The sequence below is a fragment of the Accipiter gentilis genome, chromosome 12 (assembly GCF_929443795.1).
Source record: "Accipiter gentilis chromosome 12, bAccGen1.1, whole genome shotgun sequence".
Lineage (NCBI taxonomy): Eukaryota > Metazoa > Chordata > Aves > Accipitriformes > Accipitridae > Astur > Astur gentilis.
In genome coordinates this window covers 7,987,976-8,007,803 of record NC_064891.1, presented here as the reverse complement: position 1 = coordinate 8,007,803, position 19,828 = coordinate 7,987,976, and the positions used below count along the sequence as shown (strand labels likewise).

Sequence of the window (19,828 nt, the reverse complement as noted above, 5' to 3'; positions counted from 1 at the left end):
TGTAAATTGCTGGTACATAATACTAGTACAATGGATGAATTTAAGATTGTATTCTCAGTGTATTTTGTGTAAAAGTTGTCTGAGATTTCTGAAACACTATGACCGGCTTCAGATTTTTTTCCATGTGTGGGAAACAAGTTTATGGGATAGAGACACAGGATTATATAAAATGTATCATACGTATAACTGACTGACTAGTGGAAGTGTTTCGTATAATATCTGTGTTATAGTGGAACGTAGCAACAGTATGGTAGAAAGTCGTGTTTTGGACTTCAAGGTTGCCTAGTAAAAGGAAAGATTTTAAGATCTTTGCTCCAGAAATGAAGTGAGGTGGAATGGATGAAGATTCAGTTCAGATTTACTTGAAACACGTAGTAGAAGCCTTTAAAACATTCTTGGCAACAGTCTGAACAGTAACAACTTATTTTGACCAACAGTGCAATTATTCCTGCAGTTTCAGCTGTCAAAATTGTGGATTTAATTACAGGAATTGGAATGACAGTGCTCATTGCAAGGAGTAAACAACTCTGAGTTCTAATAAAGACTTCTTTTTAAACCCATCACAGAGCACACAGAAATTCTGTGGCAGGTTATCTGCATTCCGTTCCAGAAAGCTTTACAAAGTCTCTGACTGCCAAGTTTGGGTTTGAAGGAGCAAAGTCATGACCAATTATTAGAATGTTTTTAATTGCTGTGGAGAAAAAACAGCAAACCCAAACCACACACCCCACTGGCCCCCAAGCTTCTCAGGGCTTTGAAAGTAGCTGGGCTGAAGTGCATGAAGCTGCAGTGATTTGTATGTAGGACAGATGCAGCACAAACAGAAGCGGAGATGTCCTTAGACTGTTCTGCCTGTGCGTCAGCTTAAACCTCACAGCTCTAACAGTACCTCAGACTTTCAAATTTGTCAGTATTCTTTTCTTTGCTTAAATCTATTCCCAGGCTACCACAAAACAGGATTGTTGTGTTGGTTTTTTGCCTGTTAGAGACATGGAAGGTTTCTGAATTGATATCGCCTGTTTGGTGTTGATGTTTTTTCAGCCTTTGAGCGCTATGTCCCTTTCTCTTCCCTTGGGTAAGAGATACTTTGATGGAACTGGCTAGAAATGCTTGCTTGTTTTAATCAAGTGTCATCATGATCGGGAAACAAAATCGGTATGCAGGTTTTGTTGCGTTTTTTCCAGTTAGGATACAGATTATGATACTGATTGGTAGTGGTTAAAGTGCTATGCAAGTACACATGTGAGCAACGGACATAGTATTGCCTCATTTTATTTTCAGTCCTTGTAGTTTTTTACTGCATAGTGGATTTTAAGTTCTCTTAGTATAAATGCTTCTTAGAACAGCAACGAATTTTGTAGCTAGAACTTAATTTTCTCTAGTTTTCTGCCAGTTATTTCTTTCTACTGTTTTCTATTCATTTAAGGAGACTTCATAATAATGGAATTGTATATGAAATGTGATTAGTATTGAGATTATTATGTTCTTTTTCCAGTAATTAAAGACTCCACGAATCTATTTGTGAAATAACGACACAGGAGAAATGACAAACTCTTAAGCATGGATCAGGGAAGCATGTATGTAGTAATAATTAAGTTATATTTTAGGAAAAAAAACGTGTGCAGTTGCTATTGCCAGGAGGTTTCAGCATATAGCTAGGTGTAGGGACTCCAAGGTTGTTTTCCCAGCTCCCATTTAGACTCGCTGTGTGACTGAGTTAAATCACTCTTTGCCTCAGTCTTTTCACCTTTAAAATGTTGATATCTCCCTGTGTCTTCAATATTAACTGACTAATCCTCCCAGCCTGCTGATGTGCTGTTTTGTAGGTCTGAAGTGGTCTATTAAATAATTGAGAATGAAGGCAGCCTTGGTTTTAGATTTTTCACTGCGATGTTTCGATGCCCTCATGAAAGGGGTCGCTGGCCCAGATTCATGGCCCATAGAAATTACTTATTTGTTTTAAAAGATATTGAAAGCCATCAGCGCAACATCAATCACATTGAAGTTAGTTCACTGAAAAATACGGCCACTGAAAACTGTTACCCTTTGTGAGGAAAGGAAACTTAGTACAAATTTAATCTTGTAATAAAAATTGATGGTGAAAACTGTGCTGCAGTCCCCGTAGCTGCTGGCACTGGCGAAGCTATGTGCAGAATCTGCCACGCGAGGTCATTGTGTCCTCAGTTCTCGTTTGCTGAGCTGGCTGCGAGAAGGGCATTAGTGCTTTAACAGTGAGTGAATGGCTTTGGAAAAGGTAAAGGAGGAAGAAGTAACTTCCTCGCTTTGCCAGAGCAAAAACATTAAACTGATTAATAAATACTGAATGAGATAAATCTTGATCTCTGGAGGGAAGGGAATAAAGCAAGCCCCCGTTGGATTAAGACTAGAAAAGGCTGAGCTAATGGGAGGGGGTTTGCCACAAGGTCTTCTGTGCAGCCACCAGCTGTTTCTGTTCTGTGACTGAATATTAGCGCATGAATAATACTAATCCTGATGTGTCTGAGCAATACAATCTTCTAGCGCTGAGCTATTGGGCCCAAATGCAGACAGTGAGCAGTACTAATGCTGGCAGTGTGCTGGGAAAACAAACCAACTGTGAATTCTACTAACTGAAGCCACGGACAGTACTTGATGTGCCAAATATAAGCCTGAACTGGGCTGAATTCCTCTGAAATTCTGACTGAAATCCAGTAGTGCCAAGGAGCGTGGCTTCCATGCTGGGAATAAGTGGTGAAGTGATTGATTTTACCTTACTTTGATATTCAGCATGGGTATAAAGTCAATAGAATGCGCAGAGCCTAAGAGTCTAGGCTGTTGCGTGTAGGTGACTTGTTGTTCTTAGGTCTAGGTTTCAATCCACAGGTATAAATAATATGATAGCAGTGTAAATAAGAATATAGTGCATGCTAAATTAGAATGTGGGCTATTGCCCGTTTCTTGCATTTCTGCTGACTGCTCTTCCCAATGTCTTAGGCAGGGCATACATTGCATATGTATCTCCAGAATGTTAAGGTACTCCAGCTTGCACCATGTATGTTTGCTGGCTAATAGTACTGACAGACTCGGAAAAAGGCAGTTGGTTCCTGAGAGTTATTTACAAAGATGTTGCCGCCGCAGTTCATTCCTGTGCTTTCTCCAGACTTTTCTGTCCTGCATTTTGTGCTTTTCTCTCCAATTTCCTTCTAAGTTGTTGTGACTTGTCTTTTAATAACTACTAAAAACATGATCTCATACAAGTTGTAATAGACTTGTTAAAGCCAAACTTTTACTAGTATCCTACTTGAGGATGTGGCTTCTGCTTCTGTTCCAGTTTGGTATCTTAGGTTTTCTAGTCCTCTCTTCTGAGCAATTCTCCTGCGTTAGCCCACCTGATTGCTGGGGCTCTTCCTAACGGCTCCTGGCTTCAGCACTGTCTATGGATGTATGCTGACAGTGTGCTCTTTTTTTCATAATTATGTTCAGATTTGCCTCTGCTGGTTTCTTAAAATGATAGCTATTGCTTTTTGCTGTTTCCACTGCACCTTTGGCTTTGTCCTGTCTGTGGGGCTAGTTCACGGCCTTTACCCTGATCCTCTCAGCTGGGTGCAGAGGCTTCAGGTCATTGACTGTTTTGTCGCAGCAGACTGCTGGTCTGGATCAGCTGCCTGCGTCCTGGCTGTGCTGTGCCTCGGAAGGAGAAGACCCGCTGTCATAGAAAGCAGGACTTGACTTTTTAGGTATCCCTTCCTGATATGCAACGCTGCTTGTTTCATGAGGGTTTATTGCAACGGTCCAGCATAGTTGGGTAGGTGTTTCATGTGTGCTTGTCCCCATCAACAGTTTCTTTGCTGTCTCTGTTTTATTATTGTCTAGAGGATAGGCATCATGTCAGTTGACTAAAAACCTTGTTCAAGTGGGGTTTCTGTTGGGGTGTGCTGTGGCCACAGCCCGATGATAGCTTGTTAGGCTGCTGTAGCTTTTAAGGCCTGCTTTAACTGCAGTTCTTGCTGGAGCGTGCTTTAAACATTCTGGTTCCTGAATGGTAGACTTGCTGTGTGTTGTGACAAAAGAATATAGCTCCATTTTGTGGAACTGAGCAGTTTTAGGTCTTGGAGAGTTAAATGAGATTCCTTGAGGCTGGGAGTCCTCCTTTTCTTGGCCAGTCTCTGTTTTCAGCGTGCCTCATGCTATTGTGCGTACACTTACAATCGGATTTTTGTAGCTAATGAGTGCCCCTACTATTCGTAGACGTTCAGCTGTGAAGTACATCATGATCTCACAGTTTCACTTCTTACCTGCTGAGATTTATTCTCTGCCCCCTTTGAACGTAATCACGGCTTATGCACAAGACTAGCCTTTTCCTCAGAGGACAGCGTGATGCTTGTGGTCTAGTGGATGATTGTTCTGCTGCTTGTGACTTCCCATCCAGTTCAGAATTTTAGTATGGGCAGGACTGATCATTGGTGATGCTAACATGCTACGGCCTAGTACGCTCTAGAAATTACTTCTAATTGTATCTGCCAAGTCTTATGGCTATATTGCATGCTTAAACTTGTGTGATAGAGCTAGAATCTTGATCATGTTTGTAGTTACTTAGCTCATGTAAGTAATGGCTTTTCATGATATCTGTTAATGACTTAGTCTATGCATGCAGCGGGGCTGATAGAATTTGTCCGTGCCAGAGATAAGTCACTAACTCTTTCTGTCTGAAAACTTCCTTTTCTCCCAAGATTGTTCACCCATGATACACCCAAGTGATAATGCATCTTAGTTTTATGTTTTATTGATGGTCTGCGCTTGCCCGTTACTCTCAGATGAGGACACCCCCAGCATCTGGTTGCACTTTTGGCTTTAAGTACTACTGTTAGCATTGCTTCTGGGATTGCCTTTACAATCCAGCTGGAATCATATTGGCACTGGCTCAGAAAGCATTGCTGAAAGTGTAGCAATTCTCTGTTTTCTTGCTGTGAAGCATGGACTGAAGGTCTCTGGATCTGTTGAAGTCCCTCTGCAGAACCCTCCTCTTAGTCACTTTTTGTCTGGAATCTTCGTCGTCTCCACATTTGTTGCACTGTCTTTGAGGGGTTTTTCTGTTTGCTTGTTCTCCTACTCTGCTTGTCTCTAGCACCAGAATATAACCTGATTCTACTTCTGCATGTGTCACGCTGCTACCCATGGACTGAACCCTTTGCATTTCTTTTACTTAGAACACCGTATACATTGGATGATGATACCTGCACTGCTCTGTCTGTCATTTCGCCTCCTGAGCTCCTGCAGTCTGAGCCTGTATACTTAGGCTAAACTACTGGCTGTTAGTGTACTGATCTTTATTTTGGATAGCTGTAGTTGCTTTAGATCTTGGAAGACATTTCTGTAGGGTATTAGATCTGTCCTACAAGGTTTCCTGCTGGCTGGAATAGTATGTCCATTGAATGATCTTGTGTTTCACTAGGAAATACTTAAGGTCTTGAAATTGGATGTAGATACTACAATTCTTGGCCTCTTAATGTAAGTACTGATTTCCACTTCCGCTTCTTGATTTCAGGGTGTTACATTTTGGGGGTTTCTATTTGTTGGTATGTTTTACTAAAAGTCTTCATAGTCTCTTTAAGAGAGCACTGTGTTCATTGAAAAAGGCAAGTAATTTGATTTTTTTCCAAGCATTACTCCATGCAAAGTGTCTTTTTCTACACCCCCCCCCCCCCCCCGCCTCTTTTTATTTGAGGTAGAAGGCAGCTTTATTTCTTTGATTTTATCTCCTGTGACCAACTTGGTGTATGGATTTCTAGGCAAGAAAGCCTGGCAGTTAATGTTACTACCAAGATTTTTCCTAACATCCTGCCTTTCTGCTGTGTTTGTTGAAGTTGGTTGTTGTGAATCCAGTTAACTTGATGAGCTGCCAGTGTATTTTGTCTGTTATACACTGAATAATGTGCTAGGACTCTGTATAAAATGCAGTCGGCTTTCCTTATTTACCAGAAGACCTCAGCTGCAGCGTGGTTTCCTAGGTTTGTGCACAAAGAAGAAAATACTGTGCTTTAGATTTTGGGCATCTGCCCTGCAGGCTTCTTCATGAACACCATCAGTTTGGAAGCTGGGGTAACCCCCAATGCAACTTTCACCTTCGTTTTTCAGTGCTGTCTCTGACCTGTGTTAACAGTTGCAAGATCACAGTACTGGTTAAACAATAGCTATTATGACTGTATGTAGCTTGGTTTTAGGGTTTTTTTTGTTTGTTTTTTTTTTTAAGGGGACTGTGTGCTGTTTGTAAAACTAGCTTTAATTTGAAATAATAACGAAAGTGTTAGTATTTGAAAGTCCTTGGTTCTAGTTGTGACTGTTGCTGACAGTATGTGGTCTTGGACAGGTTGCTTTTCTGAGCATGACTCATTGGTAGCACCTGTACTGCTGATAGCAAGGAGTGCCTTAAGATTTGTTCTGTATTTTTAACCTTTTAACTGCTATATGAATGGTTGGGGAAGATGGAAAGAGCTAGAGGGAAGATCTTAGTGACTGTTTTTTAAAGAGAGGGAGTTGAGACAAAGGTTAAGGGAAAGAAATTTTGTTACGAATCTGGACATAATTAATGCATAGATATACCTGAAATGAAAAGGAAGGTGTAAACAGACAACAAATGAGTAGAGTGCATATTTTTACCTGAATAAGATGTATCGCTAGCAGGAGCCGGGATGTGGTCTCTTTAAGTGTTGCTTGATGCTTGAAACTGTGCATCTGTGAGATGTAAAAGGTGGAGATACTTTCATGAGAGTTGTCAAATGATATGGAAAAAGGGGATTGCACTTAAAAGTTCTACTAATGTGATTTCTGCAATCTTTTGTCTGTGGCAATGGAGGCAGACTACAAATTCAAGACCCCTGGAAGATGAGAAACTGCTTCAAAAGGCAGTGTAGTCAGCCCTGGTAGCAGGGGTTTCAGATGACAATGGTGAGGTGCTGTCAGTCTTTACTCAGGTAAACTAGTGACCAGGAGATGTTTGCTGCTGATATGTGGCTGATGATAATACCTGCACACTCACAAAAAAGGGGAAAGACGAAGAATGTGTGCATTGAAGAATAACTTCTAGTTAAAGAGTTTTGGTGCAGCAGAAGCAGGGTGAGTAATATAAAGGCTGGGAACCATTTAACAGGAAGAATGGAGTGAGAGAAAGCTGAGTTCAAGTGAGAGGCAAATAAAGCCTTTAGTCTGCAGTATTGGCTATCACTAAGGATAAATCAGAAAATGAGTCCAGCTAAGGCTGAAGTTCAATGAGCTAACATAAGAAACATCCTAGGTTTAGAATATTTTGCGATTGATCCGATTTTGTCCTGACACACTGTAAATCGAGACTATCTCCACGGTATTCAGCAAATCCCATGTACTCTCTAAGGTACAGCCTTAATTGTGCTAGGCTGTAGCCTACAATTGTGCAGGTATTTCATGTATTGATTTCTGTTTAAAAATCTGCAGACTTAGAGAGACAAGTTGTTTACTGGTATCACAGAGACTGACAAATGGTCCAGGGACAATCCTGCTAAAAGTGCTCCAGTTTGATCCACAAGCTGGAGAGGCAGACAGACGTTGGAAAGGCAGATACTCAGATGGTAGAGCTGATTCTCCTCTTACTGATATGATTTTAACAGTTTTATTTGTCTGGCAGGATATGAGAGAGCATGAGATGCTCTGGACTAAATCTTTGGCTCATGTTCATTATTGGAAGCTTCATTTCAAAATAGTTTCACAGAAATCAAACCAAGAGAGATCATAGAGATGGAGAGGCTTTCGGTCCTTACAGGAAATAGCTATGCTGTAATCCAGGGTGAGATTGAGGTATTTGTAGGCTAGCTTTGAAGTAGGCTATTGCTGCATGGAATCCATTAAGATCTCTGTAGCATGCAAAATCCACCGAGAGTCTTAGGAAATAAGACTCAAGTGACTTGCACACACCGGTTGGGGCTAGCGGAGCTATGCCGTCAGCAGTAAAACAAACACTCTTTCTGCTTCAGCAGCAGTGTATGATGTGGACATTGTTTTCGCCAAACAGCAGCATTTCATCAACTTGCTTCTGCTTCATACAAGTGATGAGAGAGGAGAATTGTGTCCACAGGATGGTAGTATTTTTGTCCTTTGGTGGCCAAAATGAAGGTTCTTAGCTTTTTTGAGAGGCCAATGATGGCTGGCAGATTTGGAACCTGAGGACTAGCAGTTCTTAGCGCTGGTTTAGACCACCTTTACAGGTGTGATACGCTTTTATGAACCAATGTAAGCTTCCTGAGAGAAGGCTTGCTTTCTCTGTTACCTTTTGCAAATGCTTTGGCCCTTGGCCTGAGGAGTCTGCACCCTTACAGCTTGGAGTTAGTGTTGTAGACAGTTACAACTAGTTTGGTGTTTTCTGGGGGAGGAGCTATTTGTGTTGGAAGTAATGGAAATAGTAGATATTTTTACTGTGTGTGTGTGGAAAATTATATGACCCTTAAACCAGAAATAGGGAAAGTAATTACTTTAGGAATGTCTTATTTTAATGCCCCAAAGGTGTTCTAAGGAACACTGAAATGCTACAGTCCGAGTAAGCCAACTGTATCATCTACATGCTACCTACATAGATGACCAATGAAACGTGCATTATACTCGTTAGGAGATGTTTCATATATTTGTAAAAGGAGTCTGATATTTTATTACAGTAACAAAGCTGAGCTCAAAAAATGGTGTTGAAACCGACATCAGGTTTTTTTGAAACTTAAATTAAGGAGTTACTATTACTGCCATCTGCTAATGTGACAGTACGTGACAAATAGAAGGAGTATTACCCCCCTTTTTAGAAAGGACTAAGTTGAGACAGAGTGTGGAGTGGTTTGTCCATTTCCTGTGTGACCTTGGACTTCGGAGATGGGAACAAAATCTGTTTTGGACTTGAACTATTGCTTTGGACTATACTGCGTTCCTTACTGAAATGACTGAGCGAGGGGTGGGAATGGGCAGTGACCCGAATAAAGCACATGTCACGTAACGCGCTGAGTGAATGAGTCGAGCAGAGACTAGACCAAGTAGGTTTATGGATGTTAGAAGGAAATTGTTTGATGGAATTTTACTTCCAGGTTTGGAAGTACAATGCTGAAAGGTCTGTTCAGCAGTGAAGGTTTTTTGTTGTTCCTAAAGAATTGAAGGATAAAAATTAACCTCTTCTGTGGAAGACAACTGTACAAATAAGTGGAAAGTGCCACTTAAAGACGTACTTGAAGAGCTTTTACAAGATATCAAGTTTACAACCTGTACTTAATAGAAAGAAACAGGGACAGAGTGCGGTTTAAGGTAATCCTGGTACTGCTACAGCTAGAATGATCTATGCTGCTAACCTTTCTTACCTTGAGCAGTTGCCAAAGCTTCGGCATTCAGAGAGCAGGTGGGTGCTGAGTTCCTGCCTTGCCAGTGACACAGCAAAACCTCTGTTCTGGCTCCTGCATGCTAGACAATTGTAGGAGCAACAATGGGAGAAAGAAAATTAAATGGGAGGGCGAGTCCCTTGAGGAATTTTAATATCCTTGCTTTTCTCTCTGTCTCTCTTTCTCTCCCTGTGTAGAAGGTTTGTGTGCCTTGGGCAACTTACCAAGGTGAGTGTTTGGTGTTTTGCTCCTTGTAGATAATGGCCGATGGGGCTTATGAGACTTGCTATAGGCCTACAGTGACGATGAAGTTTGTCATGCTCTACCATATCAGTTCTATATCTAGACAGTGGAGAGGATAGGACAATGCTGCCACTAGAGGGTAATGTGAGTATGAAGAAGCAGTTTTAAAGGGGCTAGATGCTCCAGTGGTGGTAGCAGGGTCAGGCGTTATACACCCTGATAGAGTTAGTGAATAAGAGCGGCTTTAAAGCAGATCTACTGATAATTTTTCTCTGCCAAATAAACGTAGGTTAAAGAATGAAGACAGTCATTACAAATCTGGCAGGCTATTTTGCCTTGTGTCTTCTACTGCCAGAATTATTTTGGTTAAAAAGATCTTTCTGTCGGTGCAGGTTTTGCCTGGGAAACCTGGAGTAAGTTCTTGTAGCAAGAGTGCATTGTCACCAGGAAAGGCTGTATTCACCTTACAAGCCTTTTGCTGGCATAAAGCAAGGTGTAGCTGTATTGACAGTTAGCTCACAGCATAGACCTGGCCTCAGTGTAAAGGTCTGGGCAAAGCTATTTATTTGAACTAGGTCTTAGTTAAGCACATGTTGTAAGAGAACGAGGGTTTGTTTTTTCCTGGCATGTGGCATATTGTCAAAGAGGAGCCCATCAAGTTAGTGTGCGGTGGTGGTGTTTTGGTTTTTTTTTTAATAGCATCTCCCAGTTAGGAGAACATGCTCAGAAAGGACTTGGAAAAGAGTAATTTTTGGTCCCAAACCTGACAGTGTTTTTGAGCTTCTCTTAACTCTATTTCATGTCTTTAATTTGCTGGGGTGAGAGGGAAAGTGATCTCTAATCCAGCTAAAAACATCTGACTCCAAACTTCGGTTTGTTTGCTTGAGATTGAGATATGCAGATGAGCTCTCTGTAAATGTTTAATGAAAGGGGTTAGAGTGGTGGCTTGCTCTAACACTTGTACAAATTGAAATACTTATATTGTGCTTTGGATAGGAGTTGTGGATTTTTTCTCTTCTCCCCCCCTGCCCCTTCTTGGTATTTTAATTCTGATGGGTTTGACAATAAGTGTATTCAGTTTTTAAAAATCACTCATGGGAGATGGAGAAATGAGATGTTTAACATACAGCACAGCTTCTTGAAGAAAGCATGTGTCTAAACTTCTGTTTTGTGAGAAAGTTGGTTTCTCCCACCCTCAGGCAGATTCTGCTCCAGCAGAAGTGACATCACAAGGGGCACAACTGGGCTGACTCTTACTGCTTTTGAAAAAAATTACTTTAGGGATGTAAAAACAGTCTTGTTGAGATACTCAGATGAAAAATATACCACAAATATAAATAATAGGGAGAAAAATTGCCTTTGTTTCTGAAATATGCATTGCTATAGTATTTAGAGATCTATTTCACCTTAGAGCTCTTTGCTTTTCTTCTGTCGCTAAGGAATTCAGTATGTTTAGATGTTACCTAAGAAAAGAAAAAGGGCATTATGGCTTCCTTGTAATTAATGGATTTTATTATAATTCATGTAGAGCAGGGAGTCTTTCTAGAGCCTAGTGAAAATCTCCACCCCAGCCCCATTTCTGATTTCTTCTCTTGTCCTAACTACTGTTACAAATTGCTTACCACAGCAGTGTGGTCATTGCCCCTGGCATAACGTTCCACAACTCCCATCTCCAGTGATTTGCAGCAATATTCTAATTAAATTGTTTATCGGTGTTTATCTATTTGTTTGTTTAAAGCTGTACACTGTGTGAGTTAGTTAAATGTCTTTTGAGTGGCTGAAAGAACAAGTTCAGAGGCAGTAGAGAGTCATTAAAAGGCTGTTGAAGAACTTAAAACTAGCTTTGCTGAACTGTGCATTTCCTTTGATAGAACAGGCTCCATCGAAACAGTCACTAGTAGGATTTCAGCCTGATCATAGATCAGCTCGAGTGAACTATTTTCTCATACACTTGCAGCCCAAAATTTACTTTTTGCGCAGAGTTGTATCTGTTAAGAAGTTCAAATTTTCCTTGTCGTCTTCGTTATGAAGGCACCCGGCAGCTTTTGTAATCTTCTTCTGCAACTCCATCCTCCTGAATCCTTCAGCATTTTCTTTGTTTTACGTGACTTGTTGGCTTTGCTTGACATCTTAATGGAATTTGGCCTTCTGGGATCGAGGGGGTTATATTTGGTGGTCTCAAGTGGGGACTCTGCCAAGAGACTTACTGAGCCCTTCCTCGCAACAGATTTTTCTTCCTTTTACTTGGCAAAGATAAAATGGGGTAATCATGACTTGGGTAACTCCCCATCAACTCTACTAGATGTTTGGGTACCAGCTAGACAGTAGCAAAAAGGGCTTCCTTCTTCCACTAGATTCTCATCAAGTTTACCATGTCATTTGAGGTTTGTTGGGCAGCTCATGTTTTTATGTGACTTATTGTTGGGTTTATTTTCCATAATGATTTGGGAAAGCTGATTATTTTTTCCTCCCAGTCCAGGAACAATTACTCATCCTTTCCCATCACTGAGGCAGCTGGTTGGAAATAGGCAAAAATTTCACAACTTTTCAAAGCCAACCATATTCTTTCCCTGCTGAGAGCCCTCTAGCACTCTTCTTATCTGTCTTAGAAGAAAAATGCAGCCTGCGTTAACATGCTTCATTTCATTTCTGTCTCTGACTCCACCTAACCTAGCATAGTCCGGGATCATTCTTTACTCATACTTGAGGATTGTGCATGATTGCACTTAATCCTGTGCCACTTGGTCATCAGGGGATGTCACCTAACTCACTTGATGCCTCTCTGTGTAAACTGTTGGTCTGTTTTCTCAGCATTGCTTGGATTTGCAAAGGAGCATAGCTTCTGTGTGAGCACATAAGGTGAAGTTGTCAGGGCTTTCAGAAATGCTTCCTGCCAGCAGTGCCTGTTAAGCCCCTGACAGATATTGCCACCGTCTGCATGAGCTTTAGAAGGAGATTCTAGGTATTGTAGTGTTTATGAAAAAATGTGCCTGCAGCATCTAGCCAGAATTTGTAGTCAGTCAGGGATTCCAAACATGGATTATTGCTCTGTAACTACACAACATAGTTACTACTCAGTAATCCTAACAGCTAATTATGGTTTCAGTTTTTGCTGTCTCATGGTTGCCTTTCCTGTAATCTCTTAGTACATGGGGTCTGGGTTTTCTTATGTAGGAAGATTCTCTGAATATTTTCTGTATAAAAATCGGGCCAGCTTGTGTCCATCCCAGATGACTGAGACCAGTGGGTGTCATTGTCCACGTCTGCTCTCTGTTCCACCTCTTTCCTGCTGAGGCAGCGAGCTACCCTGACTTTTCTACAATGCTATCAATACATGCACACTTAGCCTGAGAGTCAGATATACCCCTGTGCTCTACCAGCACTCTGGTGAGAAAAAAAGCTGTTATGTTGAGACAGTTTCACCTTATTGATTCGGAACGGAGGTACTTAGAGTACCCAGCAGAGTAGCAAAAGTATGGCTGTATACCCAGGCCAATGCAACAAGAGATGACTGAAGTAAAGAGTCTTTCTGGGGTTGTTTAGAGTTTTGGGGTTTACCAAACTGAGTTTGAGGTATCCCAAGGCAAAAAGGAAAAATGGAAAGCAAGCTAAGCTGTTTACCCCAGGCCCCCCGATTTGAAAGCCTCAAAAGTGCTCAGTGTATTGCATGAACATGAACTGCACTAACTGTGGAGGGTGTCAGTTCTGCCCTGGGTCCTTTGCAACTGCCCTGCATTCCTGTTTGGGCTACAAATTTCTTCATTCACTTGCTATGTGAATAGATTATCAAGCTCTGGATCTGTGTTGCTCCAAGCTAAGGAGGCCGGATCTGCATGTTCCTGTTCGGTCAGTCCTAACCTAAGACATAAATCTTGTATTTTTTTGTATGCCAGACTGTTTGCTGCTAGTTTCCATGGTAGTGCTGCCATACACTTTCCATCCTTATTCTCTGGTGACCTACAGTGATGTGTGCTATCTTTTTGGTTCAAAGAGGACTTTTTCCCCTGCTCTGTATGCTGTAAGGCTTCACGCATAGAACAGAAAACAGGAGAGAATGCAAGGTACCTGGAGCTTGCCAGGCAGCCTGCCCAGGTGTTGTACGTAGCAGGCAGGAGTAGGGAAGCTCAGCTTTAGGAGAGGGACCTTGACTAAGGCAGTGAGATTGTGAATCCCAACACTAACTCCTAAGCTAGCAGATAGCTCTTAGTTTTGATGGGTGGTCAGTCCTTAAGCAAGAGTTTGAGAGATTAAGCAAACTGGGCTTTACAGCCAAATCTTCTCTGGTGAGGATGCTCTTGCTATCTGTAGCCTTGGAGAGCTGGACAGTGTGAGGAAGGGCTGTCAGAATGTGCTCTAAGGTGGAAGGAGGCTTACTCCTGAGAATCATTCCCATACTGACGTGCTGATCCTTCTGGGAATTGTCCTTGGGGCTCAGCTTCTGGATATCCTAGATTTGGCCACAGGTTGAACAGTTTTGGGTGTGTGCACATGTTGCAGTGGGTTTGTGTTGTTCCAATAGGCTACTGCAGCGTTAGGACTTGTCTTTTGCTTTTACTTCCTTCTTTCTCCAGTGAGTGTGCTTTAGGTATAGACTGGCTAATCTGGTGCTTTGATGATGGCCAGAATAGCCTTGGTCTCCCTGGTCATTCTTGAAGTTATAGCAGCACAAACCACTTGATTTCATCCATCTCCTTGAGAGTCCTTCCCTTTCCTACTTGTTAAGAAAGGGTGTATGTGTGTGGTGTTTGCTGTATAAGCAAGGATAGGTAGGAGCAGAAGCCCAGTGCTTGTGATACAGTAATGATCTAACTGCCTTCATCAAGTCCCACAGTTGCTTGTCTTGGCCACAGAGAGGAAAGAAATCTTCTTGTTGCTCTGTGATAATAAGCTGGTCTGGTGTCCTGATGGGAATGTGCCTTAAGCAGAGCCCCAGGGCCTGTGCAGCTAATTGAGAAGAGTTTTCAGCTGAAGCCTGGCTCAGCCAGGCTGCTGACTGTTTCACCTGGCAACTAACAGTCCTTTTTTTGCTGCAGTTTGGCCATGGACCCTTTCAGAGGCCTCTGGGCACAAGATAAATAATCTCTTTTATTTGTCATAGGCACCTGTACAGCTCCTGGTACGGCTGGCAGTATCTGAGACTCTTGCAATCCACCAGCGTATGCTGTTGTAAAGCTGAAAGGTGACTTATTCCAGAAGTACAAAGCAAGAGCAGGAATGCATCAAAGGTAACGGAGGGGAGACCACAGTGACAGCTGTGGTCATTTCTTTCTGACCAATCCACAATGAATGGATGCTTCAGCTGTACACATGACAATATTTTGGTTGGGTACTTCCAGCTTGTGATTGTATGACAGGAAGAGAGGAAAAACACATAAAGTGGTTCTCTAGTGTCAAGGTAAACAGACATCCTCTAATGCATTTGGGATTTGGCTGCGGGCTGAGCAAGTGTGCCCTGGGTTGTAGGCTGGTGGGAAAATATCTTGTGGGAAGAACCTCTGTGGTCCTGTGAACCCCAAGGAAAGTGGGGTTAGACTTTCAGATTGTTCCATGCCTGAGTAATGCCACAGAAGAAAAGGAAAACTTGTCCCTGCAGAGTGTAACATGTAGTGTTAACAACGGGACACTGTGTCCGTGCTACTGGTACAAAAGGTTTTAGCTCAGACGCCTGTCAGCATTTAATTACAGTTGACTTTTAAAACAGTCTTTCTTGTAGGTAAAAGAACATTTCATTATTAAATCTGCACTTACCTTCACAGAGTCAGGAATTTTGAGTGTTTGAATTGGTTGCAGAGGCAATTAAGCACCTAAATCCCTTTTGAGATGAGATCATGCCAGTTTTTTCCATAACAAGGGTGTACAGTATTTATTCCTGCTTTTTATACACCTGCCATGTGGGTTTTTTTCTTTTTTTCTTTTTTTTTATTATTTTATTTTTGAGTTGGTTTTTTTGGCTCAACTAACTAAAGCTAACCTCTCTTCTTTTATTGCTATAGCCCTGTGACTGTTGCCTTATAATTATAAGGCACCTGGGAAGAATTTAGTCTAACAGCGATCCTCCTTCAACATGTTGTTACATCACCCATGAAAAGATCTGAGAGATAACCCGTTGTCCGAGGTAAATTATAGAAAGTAAAGCAGCATAAGCAAGCTGGAATTACTATTTTGCAAAAACATTGTGTGGGTTCACCACGGAGAGGACTGGATGACCTCAAATGAAACTTGCCTGTCAGAGAAAGGACATGTCCCACTGATGGAGTCCAAGCTTTGGAACAAAAAAGTCCCAGAAGCAGACTGGTTCTACTTAAGTGTAGGTGGTCTCCTGAGACCATGTAGTGAGGTAGAAACAGTGATAGCTCCAAAAGCCATGTTGCTGTTTAAAACTTCCCTTCCTACTATGGTTTCAGGTAACAGCTAAGAAGTGCTGTAATGCTAGGTTTGATCCAAAGAGCTGATGAATGACTGGAGCTTGGATACAGACTCCTTAGGTTTTTCATCCCAGCTGCCAAGCAATTGAATAGATGCCCAAAAAAGACTGATGTCAAAGGATAATACTGTCCCACACTAAAAACGGAACAGTTTATACCACAGACATTAGGAGTGTCATCTGAAAATTAGTGTGTTTCTCTCTGTCTTGAGATGAAAGCGGTTAAGGTCTTTTGTGGTCTGAAGCACTCTGGGACCAGCAGATTGGAAAATTCTGTATTTGAGATGCCGTTTAGCTCTTGACCAATGTGGAAGTTCCATTGGTCACCAACAGGTTTCAGACCAGTGGTCTTCAGTGATGAAGGGAGCAGCTGACATCTCAGTCAGAACTGTTGGAAGCCATCTGGTTTGTTGTTTTCTTAACTTAGTTTCTGGTTGTTATGAATGTACATTTTAACATGGGCTTAGGTTCTTTGTCAGTCAGCGCTGGATTCTATAAAACTTGCAGCTGTGGAATCACGCAATATGAGGAGATACCTGATGTTGCATGATTTGTTTTTTTTAATATAAACAACTATTAACTCATAGCTTCACTTAAATGATAGTCTTTTTCCCCACAACTTTTTGTTTACATTATTTAATAATGGGTCATATTTATACACAGCCCCACTACCAATTGCAGGTGGCTCACAAGCATTTGACTACATTGCCTGATTATTCTTGGTATTTTTCTCAAAGAACATGAAACACCACTGTCACAGACCCATATGTGGTTCTCTCTTCAAAACTTGTGCTTGGAGACTGCTGAGGAAGTGTGCCAGCTCTTAGATATAGCAACTTTTTGTTAGACTGACCTGTATTAAGTAATGGTTTGAAGGCCTCGGCCACAGGAGAATATGCAAGGAGTATCTGTGGAAAGCAAAGTCAATGCTGTCTGAAAACAAGAGACTCCTAAAATTTCAGAAATGACCATCATTTGTGGTTATCTGCGTTGTTGGCATTTATCACCTTTGGAAATTAAGTCCCACTTTCTCGGGGAAATAACCTGCATGATTGAAACTGAGGGAGTTTAAGTACCTTGCTGTTTTTAGGAAAGCTTCACAAGGTGCGTACCCCTTTGCAGAGGTACTCAGAATTAATTCATACCTCTTGAAAGCATTGGCTGACGAAGGGGCCGCTGGATGGTGCTGTTGTCTTGTGGTTTGCCAGCAAGAACACTGGTTACTTACAAGGCATGACTTGCACTGTTAAAGAATTCCACTAGAAAACTAGTTTTTTTAAAAGGTAAGGGTCTGGGATTCAAGGCTGACGAGCATGGTGGTGATATGTAATAACGTTATATCATTTTAAGAGAAATGTATGCCTCCTGGTCAAGAAGGGAAAGTTGAAGTAGTGTGGCTAGTTGTGAGCATTTGGGAGACCGTATTCATAATGGCTATAGAACCACCGTTCTAACAAGCAAACGTTCTAACAGCAAACAAGTAAACACCACCACCAGTCCGGATAAAAAAACCAAGTCTGAAAGGTAGTAGGTAAGGATTTGGTCTAAACCAATGTCTTTGAGCTTTCACTATGTTGTAAATTTTATTTCAAATAAGCTTGTGACCTGAAAAGCAAAAGAGCAGTGAGGAGTTAAAAAGGAAGGCGAAATCAGAGGTTGTTTTAGGAAGACAGTTTATCCCGGAGAACATGAGTGAGCATGTGTATCTGTGCACCATAGGAGGGAGTCTACAGACAGACTTTTCCAGAGGTAAGCAGTAATAAGTCCAGAAGAAAAGCTACATGTATGTACAGCTTAAGTCATTACTGAGGTCAAAACAAGAATTTCAGAGAAACGCAGTACCGTGCTCTGTGAAGACTTGCATGGTCTGACTTCATTCCCATTGTTGGCCTGGCAGAGCAGAATTGCAAAGTTGGAGCCTCAGATTTGCTGAGACAAACACTGTTAGGATCAGGGATTGCATGGAGTGAAGGTTCAAAGTAAGAAGACCATGCGATTATATTTGGCTCTAGGTGATGGTTTGAAGCTGTGTCCTGAAGGAAAGTGCTTTTTAGCAGAAAGTTTTCAAAATTTAGTTTGCTCTAGTGTTGTGACAAAGGTGTTGGTGAAGAGGGTTTTTTTAATATAATTAGCGCTTTTGAATACCATTGCTTTCAGGCGCACAATCTGAGATGGCTTAAAGGGTCTGTCTTTTTTTATTTCTCAAAGTAAAGAAAGGGAAGGCACTTCTTCAAAACCTATTGATGTTTAAAAAAAACCAAAACAGCAAATTAAGTGTATTGTTTGACTTGACCTTTGGGCTTCCTTGAAGAGGCCATTTTATGTCATTTTATCTGCCCTTTATCATATGTTTAAATAGGGCCATTTCTAGTTGCCTGCCTGGTTATGAGTTAAAAGGAAGACTAAAATAGTGTTTATGACATACTGTATATGTTTAAGGCATGGAGTTCTTTCAGAGGAAAAGATTAGAATTGGGCTGCTTCCAAAATCCAGTTTTAATAAACTGTGTGTGACTTCAGAAAGGAATTATTTCTTCCTTGGTTTTGTTGCTGTTCTTATAAAAAGAGTATTTATCTGTGTATATATGCCTACGTACATGCATATGCCTGTTTCATCACCACTTTGTGCAAAGTTTTAGGGTACTGACTGTTGCGACCTCTGGACTGTAAAATTAAGTTGCAGAATGCATTGGTTTAAGGACTGGCTTGCTGCCTCTCTTTTTGTTGTTGTTGTTGTCCACCAGTTTGGGCTAACTATTTGCAAATTACTTGAATACAAAGAGTGTTTGTGAAAGCTGAGAAGACAGAGGGTTAAGCGTTTATTGCAGGACTTTGGGGCTAGCTCATTGCCCGAGATGGAGTGCTTAAGATGCAGTTATGCTTCCAGTGCTTTGTTTTCTCCGCAGAAGCTGTCGAGGATGTCACATGTGGCTGTTTTGCCCCCTGGCATTCAGGGAAGAGCTAACTCTGCCTTTTCAGCTCACAGTCCTGGCATTCCTCATTAAAAATTCCTGACTGACTACTTGAAGCTTTCCTTGTTCATGTCTGTGCAAAGATTTAGGAAAGTTATTAGGAGCTAGCGGTAGCCAGAGGGCTGATGATACAGCTGAAAGTAAACTATTAGATGGTGGAAGGTGTCACTCTCTTTATGCTTTTTAGAGTGTGCTGCCAGCTATTTTGCCTGCTTGGTGGTGTTTGGACAAAACTTGGCTTATTTCTCTGCAAGAGAGCACTGCGTAGTGGTATAAGCAGTATTGTTCTGTTAGTTGTCGACTAGTTTTGTTTTCTCTGTTCTCAGATGAGAAACTTTGGCTACGTGTGTTCTTGTCACTATGCCTTCTGTGACCTTGCAAATAAAGTCAGTATGTCTCACTGCAAGAGAGAGTGCCTTAAAGTTGCTGTGGGAACAAGTTTGAAATATGGTGTGTTCAGAGTGGCAGTGGGATTATAAAAATACCACTCAGCCAAGCAGAAATGCTAATTTCATGTTAGGGCGAGATCAACTATATAGCAATGAGCTCACTGTAGTTTCTAGTGACGGAATTTCAAGTTGTCTCACGTTTAGTTCACGAAAGATAACACTGAGAAAGTAAACCTGCTTTCCTTGCCCTGCTCCTTTCCTTTCCCAGCCAGAGTGCATCATGATATGCTGGTCGTGGGCCACGCATTTCTGTCTCCCTGTCCCGGCAAGGAGGGTATCTGTGCCGTACAATACGGCTTCCCAAAGCCACTTGGATTGCTGGCTAGAGGGAGCTGTGTGGGTGACGAGATGCTGCTGGTAGAGGGGTAAGGAATTGAAAGAGGAT

General features: G+C 41.6%; 1 protein-coding gene across 2 annotated transcripts in view; it reads left to right on the top strand.

The window, feature by feature from the left end:
- Window positions 1-776: 776 nt before the first annotated feature.
- Window positions 777-19,828, top strand: part of SLC4A4 (solute carrier family 4 member 4) — a 233,190-nt gene continuing 214,138 nt past the window's right edge. The window contains exon 1 of one of the 2 annotated variants that reach the window (XM_049814985.1): window positions 777-796. Coding sequence is in view for 1 of the 2 variants with exons in the window: in XM_049814981.1 (XP_049670938.1) it covers window positions 3,732-3,784 (53 nt within the window). In the remaining variant the exon portion in view is untranslated. Of the gene's footprint in view, window positions 797-3,649; window positions 3,785-19,828 lie in introns of those variants that run through there. The other variant, XM_049814981.1, reaches the window with a different exon arrangement.